Source organism: Nerophis ophidion, linkage group LG18, assembly GCF_033978795.1.
Source record: "Nerophis ophidion isolate RoL-2023_Sa linkage group LG18, RoL_Noph_v1.0, whole genome shotgun sequence".
Taxonomy (NCBI): domain Eukaryota; kingdom Metazoa; phylum Chordata; class Actinopteri; order Syngnathiformes; family Syngnathidae; genus Nerophis; species Nerophis ophidion.
Window position 1 is genome coordinate 34,249,854 of NC_084628.1, and position 21,441 is coordinate 34,271,294.

The window sequence follows — 21,441 nt, forward strand, 5'->3', positions numbered from 1 at the left end:
GTTAGAGGTAGAAATGGACATTTGATTTTCCGGGCATGGGAAAAGAGGAAAGTGAAGGACAATGATGGTAAGAAGAAGTGGATAATATTCATTGAATTGGAAGACATAAATAATCAAAAACATGACCGCGCGTGTAGAGCTGACTTGGTGAAGCAGCTGGAGCAAAGCACGGAAGCAGAAGGTGTCGATAGCGCCAGCCAAGAGTTTTGAAAGAATATCTTAAAGGTGGACATTCATCCATGAAAATATTGAAAAGCTGATGATGGTGTATTTGCATATGTAAGTCAGACCTGGGCAAATTAAGGCCCGGTGACCGCGTGCGGCTCATTAAGCGTTTGGGTCCACCCCGCCGGACAATCCCAAATAAGTTTTTTAAGTCTTTAAGATAAAATCTGTAGCTATTATAAATGTGCAGTGATGTTTTAAAATGGCCATAAATCTTGAACTTTACACAGTATTTCAATGGTTGGAATCCGCGCTTTTGCATGCTGTACAAGTTACTCTGGTAATTTATGTCACAGCAGCTCAGACTAGGCACCAAGCATGAGGGTGGGGAGCGTTTCCACAGAATGTCAGCATGAAATGCAGGTGTCTGGAACAGATGCGGAAGGCGATTTTTACAACAAAGTTGTAAAGCTTAGTGATGTATCAGATTTATCTGATCGTAAGTGCAGATTTTTTTACCCTTGGCGTTCATATTTCACTGTTTTTGTTGCGTTTGGCTTGATTGTAAAATATGTCGATTGAGAGGGGGTGAAATGTTTATATGTTGTCAATATTCAGTGTTTTATCGGTCATAGTAAATATTGTAAATCCCACATTCTTTAAGTACATTCTGGGTGTGTCATTCAGTAAAAAAAAATAAAAATCCATTCCGTTTAAGGCGGTCTGTCATAACGTTTGTAGCATTCAATCAGACATTATTGTGAAGTTTTGTATTAGTGTTCCTGAAAATAGATATACCGGCCCACAGACACATTAATTTCTCTAAATTTCGCGCACCCGAGTCAAAATAAAAGCTTAGTGATATATCAGACGGTAGGTGGATTTTATTTTTTACCCTTGGTGTTCATATTTCGCGTTTTTTGTTGTGTTTCGCTTGATTGTAAAATATGTTGATCGAGAAGTGGTGTGACATTCGTATGTTGTCAATATTCAGTGTTTTATCGTTCATAGTTAATATTGTAAATTCCGCATTCTTTATTTTTATGTACATTCTGGGTGTCTCATTCAGTAAAAAAAAAAATGTATTCAATTCCGTTTAAGGCGGTCTGTCATAAAGGTTTTAGCATTCAATCAGACATTATTGTGAGGTTTTGTATTTGTGTTCCTAAAAATAGATATACCGGCCCCCAGACACGTTTTCTTCTCTCTAAATTTGGCCCCCCGAGTCAAAATAAAAGCTTAGTGACATATAAGATGGTAAGCGGAATTTTTTTTTACCCTTTCGCTGTGTTTGTTGCATTTTGGTTGCATTCCGCTTGATTGTAAAATATGTCCATCAAAGGGGGTGTGGCGTTCATATGTTGTCAATATTCAGTGTTTTATCGTTCATAGTTAATGTTGTAAATACCACATTCTTTATTTCAAATATTTCGCTGTTTTTGTTGCGTTTCGCTTGATTGTAAAATATGTCGATCGAGAGTGACACATTTTTTTCTCTAAATTTGGCCACCCGAGTCAAAATAAAAGCTTAGTGATGTATCAGACGGTAGGTGGGGTTTTTTTTTTTTTTGCCCTTTGCGTTGATATTTTGCTGTTTTTGTTGCATTTTTGTTGCGTTTCGCTTGATTGTATAATATGTCGATGGAGAGGTGTTGTGACGTTCATATGTTTTCAATATTCAGTGTTTTATCGTTCATAGTTAATATTGTAAATCCCACATTCTTTATTTTCATGTACATTCTGGGTGTCTCATTCAGTAAAAAAAAAAAATGTGTTCAATTCCGTTTAAGGCGGTCTGTCATAAAGGTTTTAGCATTCAATCAGACATTATTGTGAGGTTTTGTATTAGTGTTCCTAAAAATCGATAAACAGGCCCCTAGACGGAAGGTGGATTTTTTTTTTTTTTTTACCCTTTGCGTTAATATTTCGCTGTTTTTGTTGCATTTTTGTTGCGTTTCGCTTGATTGTAAAATATGTCGATGGAGAGGGGATGTGACGTTCATATGTTGTCAATATTTAGTGTTTTATTGTTCATAGTTAATATTGTAAATCCCACATTCTTTATTTTCATGTACATTCTGAGTGTCATTCAGTAAAACAAAGTTTATTCCATTCCGTTTAAGGCGGTCTGTCATAAAGGTTTTAGCATTCAATCAGACATTATTGTGACGTTTTGTATTAGTTTCCCTAAAAATAGATATACCGGCCCCGAGTTAAAATAAAAACTTGATTGTAAAATATGTCGAACGAGAGGGCGTGTGACTTTCATATGTTGTCAATATGCAGTGTCTTATCCTTTTATCTGGGCGTCTCACTCAGTAAAAATATTTTAAAATTCCATTTCGTTTTTTTAAGGCGGTCTGTCATGTTTCTAGCATTCAATTAGACAATATTGTGAGGTTTTGTATTAGTGTTCTTAAAAATAGATATACCTGCCCCCAGACACATTTTTTTCTCTAAATTTGATCCCATGAGTCAAAATAAAAGCTTAGTGATGTATCAGACGGTAGGGTTTTTTTTTTTTTTTTTTACCCTTTGCCTTCATATTTCGCTGTTTTTGTTGTGTTTCGCATTTAATCAGACATTATTGTGAGGTTTTGTATTAGTATTCCTAAAAATGGATATACAGGCCCTAGACACATTTTTTTCTCTAAATTTGACCCCTGGAGTTAAAATAATTGCCCAGGCCTGATGTAAGAAGATACTGTACTAGAAGTCCACTCTCCAAGGTAAATTCTGTACATTATTACACTATTTCGTGAAACTACTGTAGTTCCTAGTAGTAGATTACATTGTATTGTTTTACACTAGGCTGACCATACGTCCTGTTTTCCCCGGACATGTCCTCTTTTGCGGCCGTGTCCGGCGTGTCCGGGCGTGATAATTTAAATGCGTCGAATGTCCGGCATTTTGAATTAGGGTTGCGTGTATTTTCAATGTAGGTCCAGGGTTAAGTTATCGTGTATATATATATATATATATATATATGAAATACTCGAGTTGGTGAACTCTAGCTGTAAATATTGTAGCGGCTGGCTACGGGATGTTAGCCAATGGCTTTGGGTGGGGGGGGCGGGACTTCCGGGGAGTGTTGGTTCGAGTTTTGCCGGGAAAAGGAAATAGACTTCTTGGTAAACACTAAGGTGAGTGTAAAGTCAACATTTTTAACTCCAATAAATGAGTTATTTTAGTATTTGTGAGTCCATGGAAACTTCACTTTTATCTCCCGCTGGATCCAAATCGTTCGAGGATGGAGACAGGCTAGCTCTTAGCTTCAAGCTAACCAGCACCCCAGCAGACTCCTCCACCTCAAAAACATACTTTGCAGGTCAAAAAACGGGGCAGTTGTTTGCCTTTTGAAGTGTTAATGTGCGAGGAGTGTTCAAAAGGATTATTTTGAAGAAGTAGCTGACAAGTTAGCATCGCTGACAGTGACGTCATCACCGTCATTGTTTACTGAAGCAGAGATGGTGACTGTGTGTTATGATAAACGCGATAGATTTATCAGACTTATTTTTTTATTATCTATAGCAAGGGTGTAAAAAGTGTGCCAAAGAGGCCATTTGCGGCCCACAGCTAATGTTTTAAAGGCCCACGGCACATTCTAAAAATACTAATAAAATAAACTAAAACATAACAAAAGTGAAATAAAAAAGCTTAAAGGTGAAATGTAGTTTAGAAAAAGTTGCAATGTTGACTAATAAAACAAAACAGTTTTTTTTTCTTTCAAACTGTCATTGCTCAAAACATAATATTGAATCAAAATCAATGTTATTATGAATGATTGACCTATCCAAGGTTCCAATTACTTCACATCAAATATTCCACTAAGAAAAATATTTTTGGTGGAAGATATTGCATATTTTGTGTGTTTGCCCTTAAAAACATAGTTTTGTTTGACAAAAAGGGACAGAAAACAAACAAAAAAACAACATAAAAAAACTAAAACATTTTGAAATGAGGGATAGATGTGAAGTTGATGTAGACTCCAGAGATTTAAGCGTTAAATATAAAATGTATGTATGCCCTGGCACACCATTACCATCATTTCATGACCCAAGCAAAACAGTTTTTACACTTTTATACTGAAATAAATACACCTACAACTTATTAAATAAAAACATTGAAAAAACTACCAGCAGCGGTAAAGTTTAGATCCATGAAGGAAAGAAGAAAGTGAATGAATGTTTATAACTGAATACATTTACATACGTATACACATTTGTTTTCTTTTTTTATTATTTTTTTAATGAATTAAGTAACGTTTATAACTACCTTTTTCCAAGACACGATATAGAATGTGAGATACAACATGATAATAAATACGTTTATCATTTGTTTTCAAAACGCTTACAAAAAAGTGGGCCCACAAAAACTTACTGTGGGACCCCATTTTTATGACTTGATGGGGTCCCTGGGACCCCATTTTAAAAATCACTATCGCCAACACAGCAGTCAACAGAGGAGAAAAAATGCTTTATTTAAATAAATATATTATTTATAAACAGAGGTGGGTAGTAACGCGCTACATTTACTCCGTTACATCTACTTGAGTAACTTTTGGGATAAATTGTACTTCTAAGACTAGTTTTTACGCAACATACTTTTACTTGAGTATATTTATAGAGAAGAAACGCTACTTTTACTCCACTCCATTTATCTACATTCAGTTTGCTACTCGCTACTTTTTTTATCGATCTATTAATGTTTGTTTTGGTTTTTCAAAGTAGAATCTACGCATGCCTGCGTTTCACCAATCACATGCAGTCACTGGTGACGTTGGACCAATCAAACATAGCCAGGCGGTCACATGACCAACTTAAGCAAGTTAAAAAACTTATTGGGGTGTTACCATTTAGTGGTCAATTGTACGGAATATGTACTGTACTGTGCAATCTACTAATAAAAGTTTCAATCAATCAATCTAAAGTATAAAGGAAAAAAGACACTTTTTATTTCAACCGTACTTCCCGTCAAAAGCCTAAAGACTGATCGCACAGTTCCTGTCTTCACAATAAAAGTGCCGCTCCATCGCGCCTGCGCTAACAAAATAAGAGTCTCCGAAAGCCAGCGCAAACAAGCTAGCAAGCTATGGAGTTTGCCGCCAATGTATTTCTTGTAAAGTGCATAAAAACAAATATGGAAGCTGGACAAATAAGATGCCAAAAACCAACGAGTTTCATGTGGTATTAGACAGAAAGGAGGAACTTTTTTTTCTCCTCCATTTGAAAACGTGGATGTTATCAGCACTACTGTCTGATTGCAATCAATGCAAGTCATCACAATCAGGTAATACACCAACTTATATTCTTGTCCTCATGAAAGATAGGAATCTATATGTTAAACATGCATGTATATTCATTAAAACACCTTTAACATGTGAACAAAAACGGCAAAATAAATAAATATAAATTATATAATGTATATATACGTTTATGTATGTATGTATATATATGTATGTATGTATATATATATATATATATATATATATATATATATGATATGTTTGTGTATGTATATGTATATATGAGGTAGATCACCTCAACTTGGTCATTTATTAAGTAATTGATTAACTTTAAAAAACGTATTGGTGTGTTACCATTTAGTGGTCAATTGTACGGAATATGTACTGTACTGTGCAATCTACTAATACAAGTTTCAATCAATCAATCAATCAATCAATCAATCAATGCCTACTGAGCCTATGGTGCTGTTAAGTTATTGTGGCTCAATGTGCCTTTTTTTTTTTAATGTACTATTATTTAATATATATATTATTGTTTTAGTTGCTTAAGAGATATTCCTGGCTCTGAATCTGCTTATTGCGATTTTTATGTTTTTGTGCATTATTTGTTGCCGTAATCATTAAACAAACAGGTTACATCAGTACTTGAGAATTTTTTTCACAACATACTTTTTACTTTTACTCAAGTAAATATTTGGGTGACTACTCCCTACTTTTACTTGAGTAATACATTTCTAAAGTAACAGTACTCTTACTTGAGTCCAATTTCTGGCTACTCTACCCACCTCTGTTTATAAAGCAAGTTTTAGTATCGTTGGCAAATGTTCACCTAGTCCCGGCCTTGGCACGCATATGTGTGTCCTCTTTTTGGGATTTCAGAATATGGTCAGCCTATTTTACACAGTATTTCTTATCCGAAATGTTTTATTTTTAAAAGACATGTGTTCAAATTATATTAATTGATTTTCAATGGGGGGCGTGGATTGAGATACAAAGGTACGTATCCTGCAGTAAAGCTACTTTTAATCACTTTATGGCAGAATAATCACAGTATGCATGCAGTACAGCTACATAAGCAGGGAAAATAATGACACCCCCACGCTCAGATAGTATGATGCAATACAGTCCCACGCCACTGAAAACTACAATAATAAATAAACCTCCAATCAAATACATTAATGAAAATAGTTTTCGATGCAGTTCCTGTTTGAGTCTCAAGACTGCGCAGGCGTGCTTTGTGTTGTGTTGCTAATGTCGGTATAATGTCGCCTTCTAGCAACCGCTCGCCGGAGGTTCCTACCCGGACAAAGGTTAAATGATCATCTGCCAACTGAGATAAAGTCGACACGATGTTGTGGGCTGGCGTGTTCTGTTGCGGTCTTCTTCCGTCTTCGGCTAGTGTTTCCCCGCAGGACTCCGGCATGTTGTTGACATGGGCGGTGACGTCACAGGAAGCTCCGCCCCTCTTGTTGTATCGTCCGCGGAGGCAACAGCATTGCCGCTTGCGTCATAGTCTCCCGCACTTGCAAAAAACGAAATGACGTCAAGGAGCGCTGTAACGCTTGCATGCCGTTATGGAAGAAATGAGTAAACTAAAAGCTTGGTTTGACTATAATAAATTGTCATTAAACCTGACTAAGACTAAGTTAATGCTGTTTGGAAAGAGGACACGTGAAACAAGGGTACAGATACAAATAGATGGGGTGGATATTGAAAGGGTTTTTGAAATAAAATTCCTTGGAGTTACAATTGACTATCAAAATTCCTTGGAGTTACAATTGACTATCAAAATTCCTTGGAGTTACAATTGACTATCAAATTAACTGGAAACCTGCGATGAGGTGGCGACTTGTCCAGGGTGTACCCTGCCTTCCGCCCGATTGTAGCTGGGATAGGCGCCAGCGCCCCCCGTGACCCCAAAAGGGAATAAGCGGTAGAAAATGGATGGATGGATGGATTAACTGGAAACCACATATAAAACATGTACAGTCTAAGCCAGGGGTGCCCATTACGTCGATCGCGAGCTACCAGTCGACCGCGGGGGGTGTGTCAGTCGATCTCCAGCCAGGCTTTTAAAAAAAATAGACCTAAAAATTAGTGATCATCAATCTTTACCAAGACGTCACTTAAATGACATTCACGGTACCGGAGGGTCTTGTGAGATGACGCTGGCTGCTGCAAGATCATTATTATTAAAAATGACCGAGAGGAAGGCGAGAAACACTTTTTTTTTCAACAGACTCTCGCGCCGTACCTTCCGTCAAAACTCTAAAGGCCGACTGCACATTTCCTATCTTCACAATAAAAGCCCTGCTTCATGCTGCCTGCGCTAACTAAATACAGAGTCTCGGAAAACTGGCGTGCACAAGCGATCCCTCAGAAAGCTGGCGTGCACATCACTTGTGCACGCCAGTTTTCCGAGACTCTTATTTTGTTAGCGCAGGCAGCATGAAGCAGGGCTTTTATTGTGAAGATAGGAAATGTGCAGTCGGCCTTTAGAGTTTTGACGGAAGGGAAGGCGCGAAAGTCTGTTGAAATGAAAAGTGTTTCTCGCCTTCCTCTCTGTCATTTTTTCATAATAATGAACTGGCAGCAGCCAGCGTCATCTCACAAGACCCTCGGGTGCCGTGAATGTCAATCAAGCAAGCTACGGAATTTGCCGCCAATGTTTTTCTTGTAAAGTGTATGGAAGCTGAATGAATTAGATGCCAAAAACCAACCACTTTCATGTGGTATTGTACAGAAAGGACAACTTTTTTTCTCCTCCATTTGAAAATGTGGGCGTTATCATCATTACTGTCTGATTCCAATCAATGCAAGTCATCAGAATCAGGTAATACACCAACTTATATTCTTGTCTTTGTGAAAGAAAGACATCTATATGTGTTACACATGCTTGTATTATCATTAAACACATTTAACTTGTTTACAAAAATGTCTCTTTCATAAATAAATAAATATAAATGATATATATAAATGAGGTAGATCTCCTCGAGTTAGTCAATTGAAAAGTAGCTCGCCTGCAGAAAAAGTGTGGTCACCCCTGGTCTAAGCTGTCAAGAAGCATCTCAGTGATAAATAAAGCAAAGCAGGTTCTAGATCACAAATCACTCCACATTCTCTACTGTTCATTAGTTTTACCATATTTAACCTACTGTGTGGAAGTCTGGGGGAATAATTATAAAAGCTCATTAAACTCAATAACTATACTTCAGAAAAGAGCTGCACGCATCATCAACAAGGTTGGATATCTGGACCATACTCATTCACTATTCTTACAGTCAAAAATATTGAAATTTAATGATATTATTTTGTATCAAACTGCACAAATAATGTATAAAGCCAAAATAGATAAACTCCCAGGAAGCATTCAAAAATTGTTCAGCACACGAGAGGGGGATTATAACTTAAGGGGAAATTTTAATTTCAAAATGCTTAGTTGTAGAACGACCATCAAAAGTTTTTGTATTTCAATCTGTGGAGTGAAACTATGGAATGGTTTGAATGTGGAGTTAAAGCAATGTCCAAACATAAACCAGTTTAAAAAGAAGTTTAGGTACATGGTATTCCAGAGGTACAGACATGAAGAAGGGCTTTTATATTGGGTTTCTTGTGTTACAAAGGAGTTAGGGGATGCCCATTGAGGCACTGGTACTGCTGTTTTTTTTTTGTTTTTTTTCATGATACTATTTCCATGAGCACTTGTGGTAACGGTGTGGCTATGTATGTGTGTAGTGTGCATATGTATGTATATATTTATCATTTATTTATATACAAGTTCATTAAGTTTGTACATAGAGTGAACAAGGAAGTTCGAGCTCAGAGTAATTTATGATTTAAAGAAAAGGGGTGGAATTAAATAAGTGTATACTTCTTCTCACTCCTTTTCAAATATGTAAAAAAAAAAAAAAAAAAGTCGAATGCTCATTTGTTTTTTTTTGTTTTTTTTATTCTCCATTGTTTTGATTTTGTTATAATAGCCGTTGAGGCTATAGCACTGTATTGGATCATGCTTGCTCTTGTTTGTTTTGTTTTTTTTTTGCATATTTGAAATAAAATATATCAATCAATCAATCAATCAATGCAAAATTTTAATTTTAATTCCCAGACACGACAAATGGATTGTTTTTTCCTTCGGTGTTTTTTTTTTTTTTTTTTTTTTGCATCACTTCGAAAAAATAGCTTATTCTATAGTTAACATAAATTGTAACGTATTACACAATATTTTTTATTAATTATCACATTATTTTCTATATGTTTTAGCCAACTTCATTATACCTCTATTGCAGTGACTGTGGTGAGTAGCTGGTGAGGCACTGAAGTAATCAGAATCAGATTTACAAATATGCAAATTATTTGCCATTTGATTGGCAGCAGTTTACGGGTTATGTTTCATTTCTGCATTCTTTACACATATACACTGTCGCCTACAAAATATGCATTTCATTAAAAACGAAACAAAAATAATGTTATCCCCGTCTTACCTTTACTTATAAATGAAGTCCATGCGCCGGTCCGTTTGGATAAAAATAGCCCAAACTTTCTGGTAAAAGTCCTCCTTCACTTCCTTCAGTTTTACAAGTCTTTTAAGAGTTCGATATAGTTGCCACGATTAGCAGAGCTCCTACTCTTATCATTTCCACAAAATGCTATAGCTGCTGTTTGGCGAGGAAGCAGCTAGGTCGCATTGATGACATCTTTTAAAATCTCTCGGTTCTCTTTTACCTTAGCATTGTGGACACTGATGTTGACTCGCTGCTGTTCATCCAAAGCCAAGTCTATCCTCGTCATGTCAAACGTTTTAGCGCAATCTGAATATGAGCGGCCGACCGCTCATGTTTGGTGAGGCTTCTTTCTAAATTCTTTAGGTCACAAAATCCCATTTGAGTCCACACAGTTCCACAGGTTGAAAAAAAAAAAGCAAGGAAAGCAGAAAAGGCGGTTTCTTGCCGAACATCCACGTAGCCAGTCTTTTCACGTATACCACTCAGTTTGGAAAGAGCGAATAACTTTCCGTCCTGCTGATTGAAACAAACCATTCAGCTCCGGCGTTGGTCTTCCTTTAGTAATTATCTCCTGCTTCGCTTGAAAGTCCACTCTAGAAAACTGTTTAAGTGTGGAAATGTAGTCAGACATGTACGAGACGGAAAAAATAAGTCGCTGCGCCACTTACCTGCTGAGGCCACCGTATGTCTGGGATCATTAGCACCCCGCCCCTATTGTGAGGCACGAGAACTGTTTGCCTCACCTAAAAAAAAAATTTCAGCTGTTTTGAACGCTCAGCAACACACCATACAAGAACGCGCTCTGGCCGCACGGAAGACAGAGAAGTTTATGAGGGATTGCGAAAATTCAGCGATATTAAAGAAAAAATTATCTAAATTGGTGAAGCTAAATGAATATTTAAGGGGTGGCGTGGCGCAGTGGTAGAGTGGCCTTGCGCGACCCGAGGGTCCCTGGTTCAATCCCCACCTAGTACCAACCTCGTCACATCCGTTGTGTCCTGAGCAAGACACTTCACCCTTGCTCCTGATGGGTGCTGGTTAGCGCCTTGCATGGCAGCTCCCTCCATCAGTGTGTGGGATTGGGTAAATGTGGAAGTAGTGTCAAAGTTCTTTGAGTACCTTGAAGGTAGAAAAGTGCCGTACAAGTACAACCCATTTATCATTTATTTGAAAATTCTTTAGGTCGCAAAATCCCATTTGAGTCCACACAGTTCCACAGGTTTAAGAAAGAAGGCAAAGAAAGCAGAAAAGGCGGTTTCTTGCAAAACATCCACAACACCATTCGTTTCACGTATACCACTCCGTTTGGAAAGAGCGAGTAACTTTCCGTCCTGTTGGTTGAAACAAACCGTTGGTCTTCCTTTAGTAATTATCTCCTGCTTCGCTTGAAAGTCCACTTTAGAAAACTGTTTGAGTGCGGAAATGTAGTCAGACATGTACGAGACGGAAAAAATAAGTCGCTGCGCCACTTACCCGCTGAGGCCACCGTGTGTCTGGGATCATGAGCGCCCCGCCCTTATCTTGAGGCACGAGAACTGTTTGCCTCACTTCAGACTTTTTTTCTCAGCCGTTTTGAACGCTCAGCAACACACCAGACAAGAACGCGCTCTAGCCGCACCGCAGACAGAGAAGTTTAGGAGGGATTGCGAAAATTCTGCGATTTTAAAGAAAAAAATTATCCAAATTGGTGAAGCTAAATGAAAATTAAAAACTAACAACTACAATTATTTTGTCATTTTATATTTTATTTCTTTGCATGATCACAGGTGAGGCACTGCCTCCCCTGCCTACCTTGACCGCACGTCACTGCTCTATTGCCACTGTCATATATGCTCTTATGGTGTTGTTGCTATTGGAACCAATTTCCACAAAAGGCGCATGCTCAGGAGATCAATGAAATCCTATCTAATTGCTAAATATATTAATTTCAGTATCACATATACACAGATATATTTGTGGTTGTTTTCAAGCAACAGAAGCTTCTATTCTATTTTTTTATTAACTTTAGTGGCATATTTTGGTTTGCACAAAATATATTTTTGCAAAGGTCTTGTGAATAGGGAATATAACAGAATGGCACATAAAAAATACCACATTAAAAAAATAACACATAAATCCACTTATGATATGTTCAAATTGTTCCACATTGTGGAACAATTTCCCTTGTGGATCAATAACGTTTTTCTAAATCTAATATAAACATATTTTATTCCCAGACAAACAAAATGCTACATTTTATGCATTTTTGATAAAAGTTTGATTTTAACATCACTTAGAGTAAATGGGAAATATGCAGTGCATATAAATAAATGCATTTCAGTATCACATAAAATGATATCATATTTTGGCTACTGTATTCACTAGCATCTTCCTCAGCAATCATTTTACTAATTAAACATAACTGCTTTTTTATAGATAGACTAAAACAAATGTGATTATAAATGTCACAAAAAAAAAAGAAATAAATGAATATCAAATACATGTTATTATAATGTAATGTAATTATAATCAACAGTATTACTATTTTTCTTCATTTATTTATTCATTTTTTCCCTTCATAAATAACATGGTCGCTGTTTCTCTTGTTTTTCACAGTCGCGATCAAAAGTTTACATACGCTTGTCAAGAACATAATGCGCATACTGGTTGGTCATAAAAAACATTCATGAAGTTTGGTTCTTTTATTATTTTATTATGGGTCTACTGAAAATGTGACCAAATTTGCTGGGTCAAAAGTATACAAACAGCAATGTTAATATTTGGTTACATGTCCCTTGGCAAGTTTCACTGCAGTAAGGTGCTTTTGGTAGCCATCCACAAGCTTATGGCAAGCTTCTGGTTGAATTTTTGACCACTCTTCTTGAGAAAAATGGTGCAGTTCAGCTAAATGTGGTATAGTTTTCTGACATGGATTTGTTTCTTCAGCATTGTCCACACATTTAAGTTAGGACTTTGGGAAGGTCATCCTAAACCTTAATTCTAGCCTGATTTAGCCATTCCTTTACCACTTTTGGCGTGCGTTTGGGGTCAGTGTCCTGTTGGAACACCCAACTGCGCCCAAGACCCAACTTGCGGGCTGATGATTTTAGCTTCTCCTGAAGAATTTGGAGGTAATCCTTTTTTCTCATTGTCCCATTTAAAGCACCAGTTCCATTGGCAGCAAAACGGACCAGAGCATAATACTACCACACCATGCTTTACAGTGGGTATGGTGTTCCTGGGATTAAAGGCCTCACCTTTTCAACTCGCAAACAAATTGCTGTGTATTGTGGTCAAACAGCTCCATTTTTGATTCATCTGACCACAGAACTTTCCTCCAGAAGGTCTTATCTTTGTCCACGTCAGGTCAGATGAAATAAAAATTGAGCTGTTCGGCCACAATACCCAGCAATATGTTTGAAGGATAAAAGGTCTAATCCCAGTAACAACATCCCTACCGTCAAGCATAGTGGTGGTAGTATTATGCTCTGAGCCTGTTTTGCTGCAGCTTCAGCGGTCGCAGAGGCAAAAACTCGGACATGGGAGGAAGCCATGGAAAACGACTTCCGGACGGCTTCGAAGCGATTCTGGACCACCATCCGCCACCTCAGGAAGGGGAAGGAGTGCACTGTGTATGGTGCGGATGGTGTGCTGCTGACCTCGACTGCGGATGTTGTGGATCGGTGGAGGGAACACTTCAAAAACCTCCTCAATCCCACCAACACGTCTTCCTATGAGGAAGCAGTGCCTGGGGAATCTGTGGTGGGCTCTCCTATTTCTGCGCCAGAGGTTGCTGAGGTAGTTAAAAAGCTCCTCGGTGGCAAGGCCCCGGGGGTGAATGACATCTGCCCGGAGTACCTTAAGGCTCTGGATGCTGTGGGGCTGTATTGGTTGACAAGACTCTGTAGCATCGCGTGGACATCGGGAGCGGTACCCCTGCATCGACACACCGGAGTGGTGGTTCCTCTCTTTAAGAAGGGGAACCGGAGGGTGTGTTCCAACTATCGTGGGATCACACTCCTCAGCCTTTCCGGTAAGGTTTATTCAGTTGTACTGGAGAGGAGGCTACGATGGATAGTTGAACCTCGGATTCAGGAGGAACAGTGTGGTTTTCGTCCTGGTCTTGGAACTGTGGACCAGCTCTATACTCTCGGCAGGGTCCTTTAGGGTGCATGGGAGTTTGCCCAACCAGTCTACATGTGCTTTGTGGACTTGGAGAAGGAATTTGACCGTGTCCCTCGGGAAATCCTGTCGGGAGTGCTCAGAGAGTATGGGGTATCAGACTGTCTGATTGTGGCGGTCCTCTCCCTGTACGATCAGTGTCAAAGCTTGGTCTTTATTGCCGGCATTAAGTCGGACTCGTTTCCAGTGAGGGTTGGAGTCCGCCAAGGCTGTCCTTTGTCACTGATTCTGTTCATAACTTTTATGGACAGAATTTCTAGGCGCAGTCAAGGCTTTGAGGGGATCCAGTTTGGGGGCTGCAGGATTATGTCTCTGCTTTTTGCAGATGATGTGGTCCTGATGGCCTTATCTGGCTAAAATCTTCAGCTCTCACTGGATCGGTTCGCAGCCGAGTGTGAAGCGACTGGGATGAGAATCAGCACCTCCAATTCCAAGTCCATGGTTCTCGCCCGGAAATGGGAGGACTGCCATTTCCGGGTTGGGGAGGAGACCCTGCCCCAAGTAGAGGAGTTCAAGTACTCTGGGTCTTGTTCACGAGTGAGGGAAGAAGGGACCGTAAGATCTTCAGTAATGCAGACGCTGTATCGATCCGTTGTGTTGAAGAAGGAGCTGAGCCGGGAGGCAAAGCTCTCAATTTACCGGTCGATCTACGTTCCCATCCTCACCTATGGTCATGAGCTTTGGGTTATGACAGAAAGGACAAGATCACGGGTACAAGCAGCCTAAATGGGCTCTCCCTTAGAGATAGGGAACACCTTGGGATCCCCCGGGAAGAGCTCAACGAAGTTGCGGGGAGAGGAACGCCTGGGCTTCTGCTTAGGCTGCTGCCCCCGTAACCCGACCTTGGATAAGCGGAAGTCGGATGGATGGATGGCTCGTTTTGTTGCCCATGTAACTGGTGCTTTAAATGGGACAATAAAAAAGGAGGATTACCTCCAAATTCTTCAAGACAACCTAAAATAATTGGTGGAGGATGAGTCTTGGGCGCAGTTGGGTGTTCCAACAGGACAATGACCCCAAACATGTCAAAAATGGTAAAGGAATGGCTAAATCAGACTACAATTAGAGTTTAAGAATGGTCTATCTACATATATATATTTACTGTTATAATTTCATTCTTATTGTTGCTTTTTTTTCTTATCGTTATATTTTTTATTTTATTTCTATTTATACCTTCATGATTTACTTTTTTTTAATTATTATTTTAAATGCTATTTTAAATCTGTACACTGCTGCTGGAATTTAAATTTTCCTAACGGAAATCTCCTAAAGGAATCAATAAAGTACTATTGATCCATCTATCTTATGTATAAACTCATGTAATCATGCATATTATTGTTTTTCCTCTTCATATATTCCTGTAAAACGACTTGGTTTTCTATTCAATAAAACAGTGACTATTATCAAGTTGACGCCCATAACTTGCCCCACGTGACTTCATATCTGCATCATAAACTCCTGCACAATGGAACTGCCATTCTACTGATTTTCACATTTGCAACTATGCAAACCACGCGCACCAAAATGCATCAAAAAATATAACATGTGATAAATATATCCATCTGTATGGCATACGGTGATGTCATTTGGTACATGTCATTTTTGTTGGGTTTTCCTTAATTGTAAAATATGTCGATGGAGAGGGGGTGTTACATTCATATGTTGTCAATATTCAGTGTTTCATCGTTTATAGTTAATATTGTAAATCCCACATTCTTTATTTTCATGTACATTCTGGGTATCTCCATCCATCCATCCATTTTCTACCGCTTATTCCCTTGTGGGGTCGCGGGTCTGGGTATCTCATTCAGTAAAAAAAAATAAAATTCCATTCCATTTTTAAGGAGGTCTGTCATAAAGTTTTTAGCATTCAATCAGATATTATTGTGAGGTTTTGTATTAGTGTTCCTAAAAATAGATATACCGGCCCCCAGACACATTGTCTTCTCTCTAAATTTGGCCCCCCGAGTCAAAATAAAAGCTCAGGGATACATCAGATCATAGGTGGATTTTTTTTTACCCATCGCGTTCATATTTCGCTGTTTTTGTTGCATTTTTGTTGCATTTTGCTTGATTAAAAAAAAAATGATTGCGATAAGTACCTATTGCAATATCAAATACTTTGTCACAAGGTATAGGTCACGAACACCAAGACGCAGTTAAGGCAGGCTTTGTGCATGAAATCATAATTCAATGTCAAAAAATTAAGAAAAAAATACAAACCAGGAACTAGGAGACAGGAAAACTGGAAACCGGGAAACTGGAACCAGCAAACAGGAACATGGAACGAAAAGCTACAGGATACAGGTACACCTTCGAAGATAGGTATAGTAACAACAATGACAAGTCTTAATGACAATACTCCAGCACTGACTGGAGGACAAAGCAAGTTTAAATAGCAGCCGGCTGATTGACACCAGGTGTGGCCAGGTGCCAATCAGCCGCACCTGAGGGGAAACAGCACTCAGGCAGAAAAGCAGGAAATAACCAAAATAACAGCGCTGACAGGAAATAAAGACAGAGGAAAAACCAAAACATAACTAAACTGTCAGTGACAGACCTGACATACATGTTATTATGTAGGAACTCATGAAAGCATGCATATTATTGTTTTCCCTCTTCATATATTCCTGTAAAAGGACATGGTTTTCTATTCAATTAAAATGAAGACTACTATAAAGTTGACACCCACGTGACTTCATGTCTGCCTTATAAATTCCTGCACATTGGAATTGCCATTCTATTGATTTTCCACATTTGCAACTATACAAACCGCGTGCACAACAAATAGCATCAAAAATACAACATTCGATAAATATGTCCATCTATATGGTGTACGGTAATTTAATTTGCTATTTGTCATTTTTGTTAGTTTTGCTTGATTGTAAAATATGTCGAAGGGGGTGTGACGTTCATATATTGTCAATAGTCAGGCTTTTATCGTTCATAGTTAATAATGTAAATCCCAAAATCCTTATTTTCAAGTACATTCTGGGTTTGAAAAAATGTAAAATTCCATTCCGTTTTTTAAAGCGGTCTGTCATAACGTTTTAGCATTAAATCAGACATTATTGTGAGGTTTTGTATTAGTGTTCCTAAAAATAGATATACCGGCCCCCAGACACGTTTCTCTCTCTAAATTTGGCCCCCCTGAGTCAAAATATCAGATCATAGGTGGATTTTTTTTTTTACCCGTCGCGTTCATATTTCGCTGTTTTTGTTGTGTTTTGCTTAATTAAATAAAATAAATGAACAGAGACAAGTACCTATTAACATATCAAATACATTTTCTTATGTAGGAACTCAAGTAAGCATACATATTTTTGTTTTTCCTCTTCATATATTCCTGTAAAAGGACTTAATTTTTTGAAAATAGGACGCCCAATAAAAACGATGACTATTATCAAGTTTTTTTTTGTTGTTTTTTTGTTTTTTTTAAAGGTTTATTTATAAATTTCAACAATTACAAACAATAAGACAAACAACAATATACAACATTATAAAACATTATGAAAACAGTACAAAACAGCACCAGGGGGTTGTAAGTTCAAAATAATAAATTAATAAATGGGTTGTACTTGTATAGCGCTTTTCTACCTTCAAGGTAATAAAAAAAAAAGAATACAAATATATATATATAAATAATAAACAAAATGCAAAGCCGTAGGCTTATTCAGATTCATCAAACAACTTAAATTTGGAACACAGCATCATCGTTTTCACAGCTTTTTTGTTGTTAGAGGTAGAGAGCGTTTTAATGTAAAGTTCCAGATCTTTTTTAAAGGCACAAAAGATAGGACGGGTATTAAGAAACTTACATTTATGAATATAAAACTTAGCTAATAAAATAATGTGGTTGCAAAGGTAGAATTCCTTTTCAAATTTTTGTTCATACAGTGTAAAACCAAAAATCACATCTTTAAAGTAAAGCACAAATTTGTCATAAATATTGTCCAGGATGAAGCGACAGATGCCCTGCCATAGTGATCGAGTGTTTTCACAAGTCCAAAACAAGTGGTTAACAGTCTCTGGGTGCATGTTACAAAAGGTGCAGGTGACATCAATGTCCTTTTTGTGTCTAACCATCACAGTCTTTACAGGGTAATAGCGATGGATGATTTTAAATGATATCTCTTTGACTTTGTTGGTAAGTAAATACCTGTTAGGAAGGGACCACGTTTTGGTCCAACAGATGTCATTTACAACATTATCCCATAAGGAAATTACATAGGAGACAGACACACAATCATTTTGGAATAAGCTGCGGATTTTTTTGTTATTTTTTTGATCAAAGCAAAGTTTCCCCACGGGAGTGTCAAGTGGATCATTCAGAATTTTTACAGCAGAAAGAGGAGGTGTGTAAGCCCTGTACAACATAACAACACCTGTTGGGATGGCATCAAATACAATAGCAAATTGTTTGGGAGTCACAGGTATCTTAAATTGGTTGGGAAATTCTTGGTAATTAAAAAGTTGACCTTCCTTATTGAAAAGCTGACTCACTAAAATAATGTTATTGTTAAACCAATTGTTGAGGAAAAGAGATTTCCTTTTGTAACATATGTCTTTATTGTTCCAGATGAAATATTTGGTAGGTGAAAAATTGTGCTTGTATACAAGAGACCATGCTAGAAGGGCTTGTTTGTGGAAGTTTGAGAGCGCAACAGGAATCCTGTCAATGTTATAATTACACAATAGCAAAAATTTTAGGCCTCCAAGGTTAGAGAATACATGATGAGAAATAAAGTTCCAAATTGAGGTAGGGTCTTTCAAGTAGTGTCTTATCCAATTAATTTTAAAGGTGTTGTTTAGTGTAGTGAAGTCAAGAAAGTTTAGACCACCCTGATTGTAATTGTTCATTATAACAGATTTCTTAATATAATGAATTTTGTTTTTCCAAATAAAGTCAATCAGTATTTTGTCAATAGTTTTACATATTTTTTGGTTAACATCTAACCCTAACACTATTATCAAGTTGACGCCCATAACTTGCCCCACGTGACTTCATGTCTGCATCATAAATTCCTGCACAATGAAACTGGCATTCTATTGATTTTCCACATTTGCAACTATGCAAACCGCGCGCACCAACAAAAAAAAATGCATCAAAAACACAACATGCGATAAATACATCCTTCGTAATGGTATACAATAATGTCATTTTTCTTGCGTTTTGCTTGATTTTATAATATGTCGACGGAGAGGGGGTGTTACGTTTATATGTTGTCAATATTCAGTGTTTTATCATTTATAGTTCATATTGTAAATCCCACATTCTTTATTTTCATGTACATTCTGGGTGTCTCTCAGTAAAAAAATGTAAATTTCCGTTTAAGCCGGTCCGTCATTATGTTTTTAGCATTCAATCAGACATTAATGTGAGGTTTTGTATTAGTGTTCCTTAAAATAGATATACCGGCCCCCAGACACATTTTTTTCTCTAAATTTGGCCCCGAGTCAAAACAAAAGCTCAGTGATATATCAGATTGTAGGTGGAATTTTTTTTTTACCCTTCACGTTCATATTTTGCGTTTTTAGTTGCATTTGTGTTGCTTTTCGCTTGTTTGAATAAAATAAATGAATAGAGATAAGTACTTATTACAATATCAAATGCATGTTATTATGTAGAAACTCATATAAGCATGCATGTTATTGTTTTTCCTCTTCATATATTCCTGTAAATCGACCTATTTTTTTTTTCTTAATAAAACACCTTATAAAAAAGAATGACTATTATCAAGTTGACGCCCATAACTTGCCCCACGTGACTCCATGTCTGCATCATAAATTCCTGCACAATGGAACTGCCATTCTATTGATTTTCCACATTTGCAACTATGCAAACCGCGCACACCAAAACAAAAATGCATCAAAAACACAACATGCGATAAATACATCCATCTTAATGGTGTACGGTAATGTCATTTTTCTAGCGTTTTGCTTGATTTTGAAATTTGTCGATGGAAAGGGGGTGTTATGTTTATATGTAGTTAATATTCAGTGTTTTATCATTTATAGTTAATATTGTAAATCCCATATTCTTTATCTTCATGTACATTCTGGGTGTCTCACTCAGTAAAAAAATGTAAAATTCATTTCCGTTTAAGGCGGTCTGTCATAAAGTTTTTAGCATTCAATCAGACATTATTGTGAGGTTTTGTATTAGTGTTCCTAAAAATAGATATACCGGCCCCCAGACACATTTTTTCTCTAAATTAGGCCCCACGAGTCAAAATAAAAGCTTAGTGATTTATCAGATCATAGGTGGAATTTTTTTTTTTTCACCCTTCACGTTCATATTTTGTGTTTTTTGTTGCATTATTGTTGCGTTTCGCTTGTTTGAATGAAATAAATGAATAGAGATAAGTACTTACTACAATATCAAATGCATGTTATTATGTAGAAACTCATTTAAGCATCCATGTTATTGTTTTTCCTCTTCATATGTTCCTGTAAATCGACCAATTTTTTTTTTTTAATAAAACACCCAATAAAAACAAATACTATTATCAAGTTGACGCCCATAACTTGCTCCACGTGACTCCATGTCTGCATCATAAATTCCTGCACAATGGAACTGCCATTCTATTGATTTTCCACATTTGCAACTATGCAAACCGCACGCACCAACAAAAAAAAAAATGCATCAAAAACACAACATGCGATAAATACATCCATCTTAATGGTATACAATAATGTCATTTTTCTTGCGTTTTGCTTGATTTTATAATATGTCGATGGAGAGGGGTTGTTACGTTTATATGTTGTCAATATTCAGTGTTTTATCATTTATAGTTCATATTGTAAATCCCACATTCTTTATTTTCATGTACATTCTGGGTGTCTCTCAGTAAAAAAATTTAAATTTCCGTTTAAGGCGGTCTGTCATTACGTTTTTAGCATTCAATCAGACATTATTGTAATGTTTTGTATTAGTGTTCCTAAAAATAGATATACCGGCCCCCAGACATATTTTTTTCTTTAAATTTGGCCCCACGAGTCAAAATAAAAGCTTAATGATAAATCAGATTGTAGGTGGAATTTTTTTTTTACCCTTCACATTCATATTTTGCGTTTTAGTGGCATTTTGTTGCTTTTCGCTTGTTTGAATAAAATAAATGAATAGCGATAAGTACTTATTACAATATCAAATGCATTTTATCATGTAGAAACTCATATAAGCATGCATGTTATTGTTTTTCCTCTTCATATTTTCCTGTAAATCGACTTAATTTTTTTTTTAATAAAACACCCAATAAAAAAGAATGACTATTATCAAGTTGATGCCCATAACTTGCCCCACGTCACTCCATGTCTGCATCGTAAATTCCTGCACAATGGAACTGCCATTCTATTGATTTTCCA

At 37.1% G+C, this 21,441-nt stretch overlaps 1 protein-coding gene across 2 annotated transcripts in view; it reads right to left on the minus strand.

Annotated features, from left to right (window-relative positions):
* The window catches only part of c18h3orf33 (c18h3orf33 homolog (H. sapiens)), a 33,807-nt gene extending 26,946 nt beyond the window's left edge, over window positions 1–6,861 (minus strand). For both annotated transcript variants that reach the window (XM_061878029.1, XM_061878028.1), the window contains exon 1: window positions 6,711–6,861. In XM_061878029.1, coding sequence (XP_061734013.1) covers window positions 6,711–6,833 — 123 coding nt within the window. In that variant the 5' untranslated portion in view covers window positions 6,834–6,861. The remainder of the gene's footprint in view (window positions 1–6,710) is intronic.
* Between the last annotated feature and the right edge of the window lie 14,580 nt (window positions 6,862–21,441).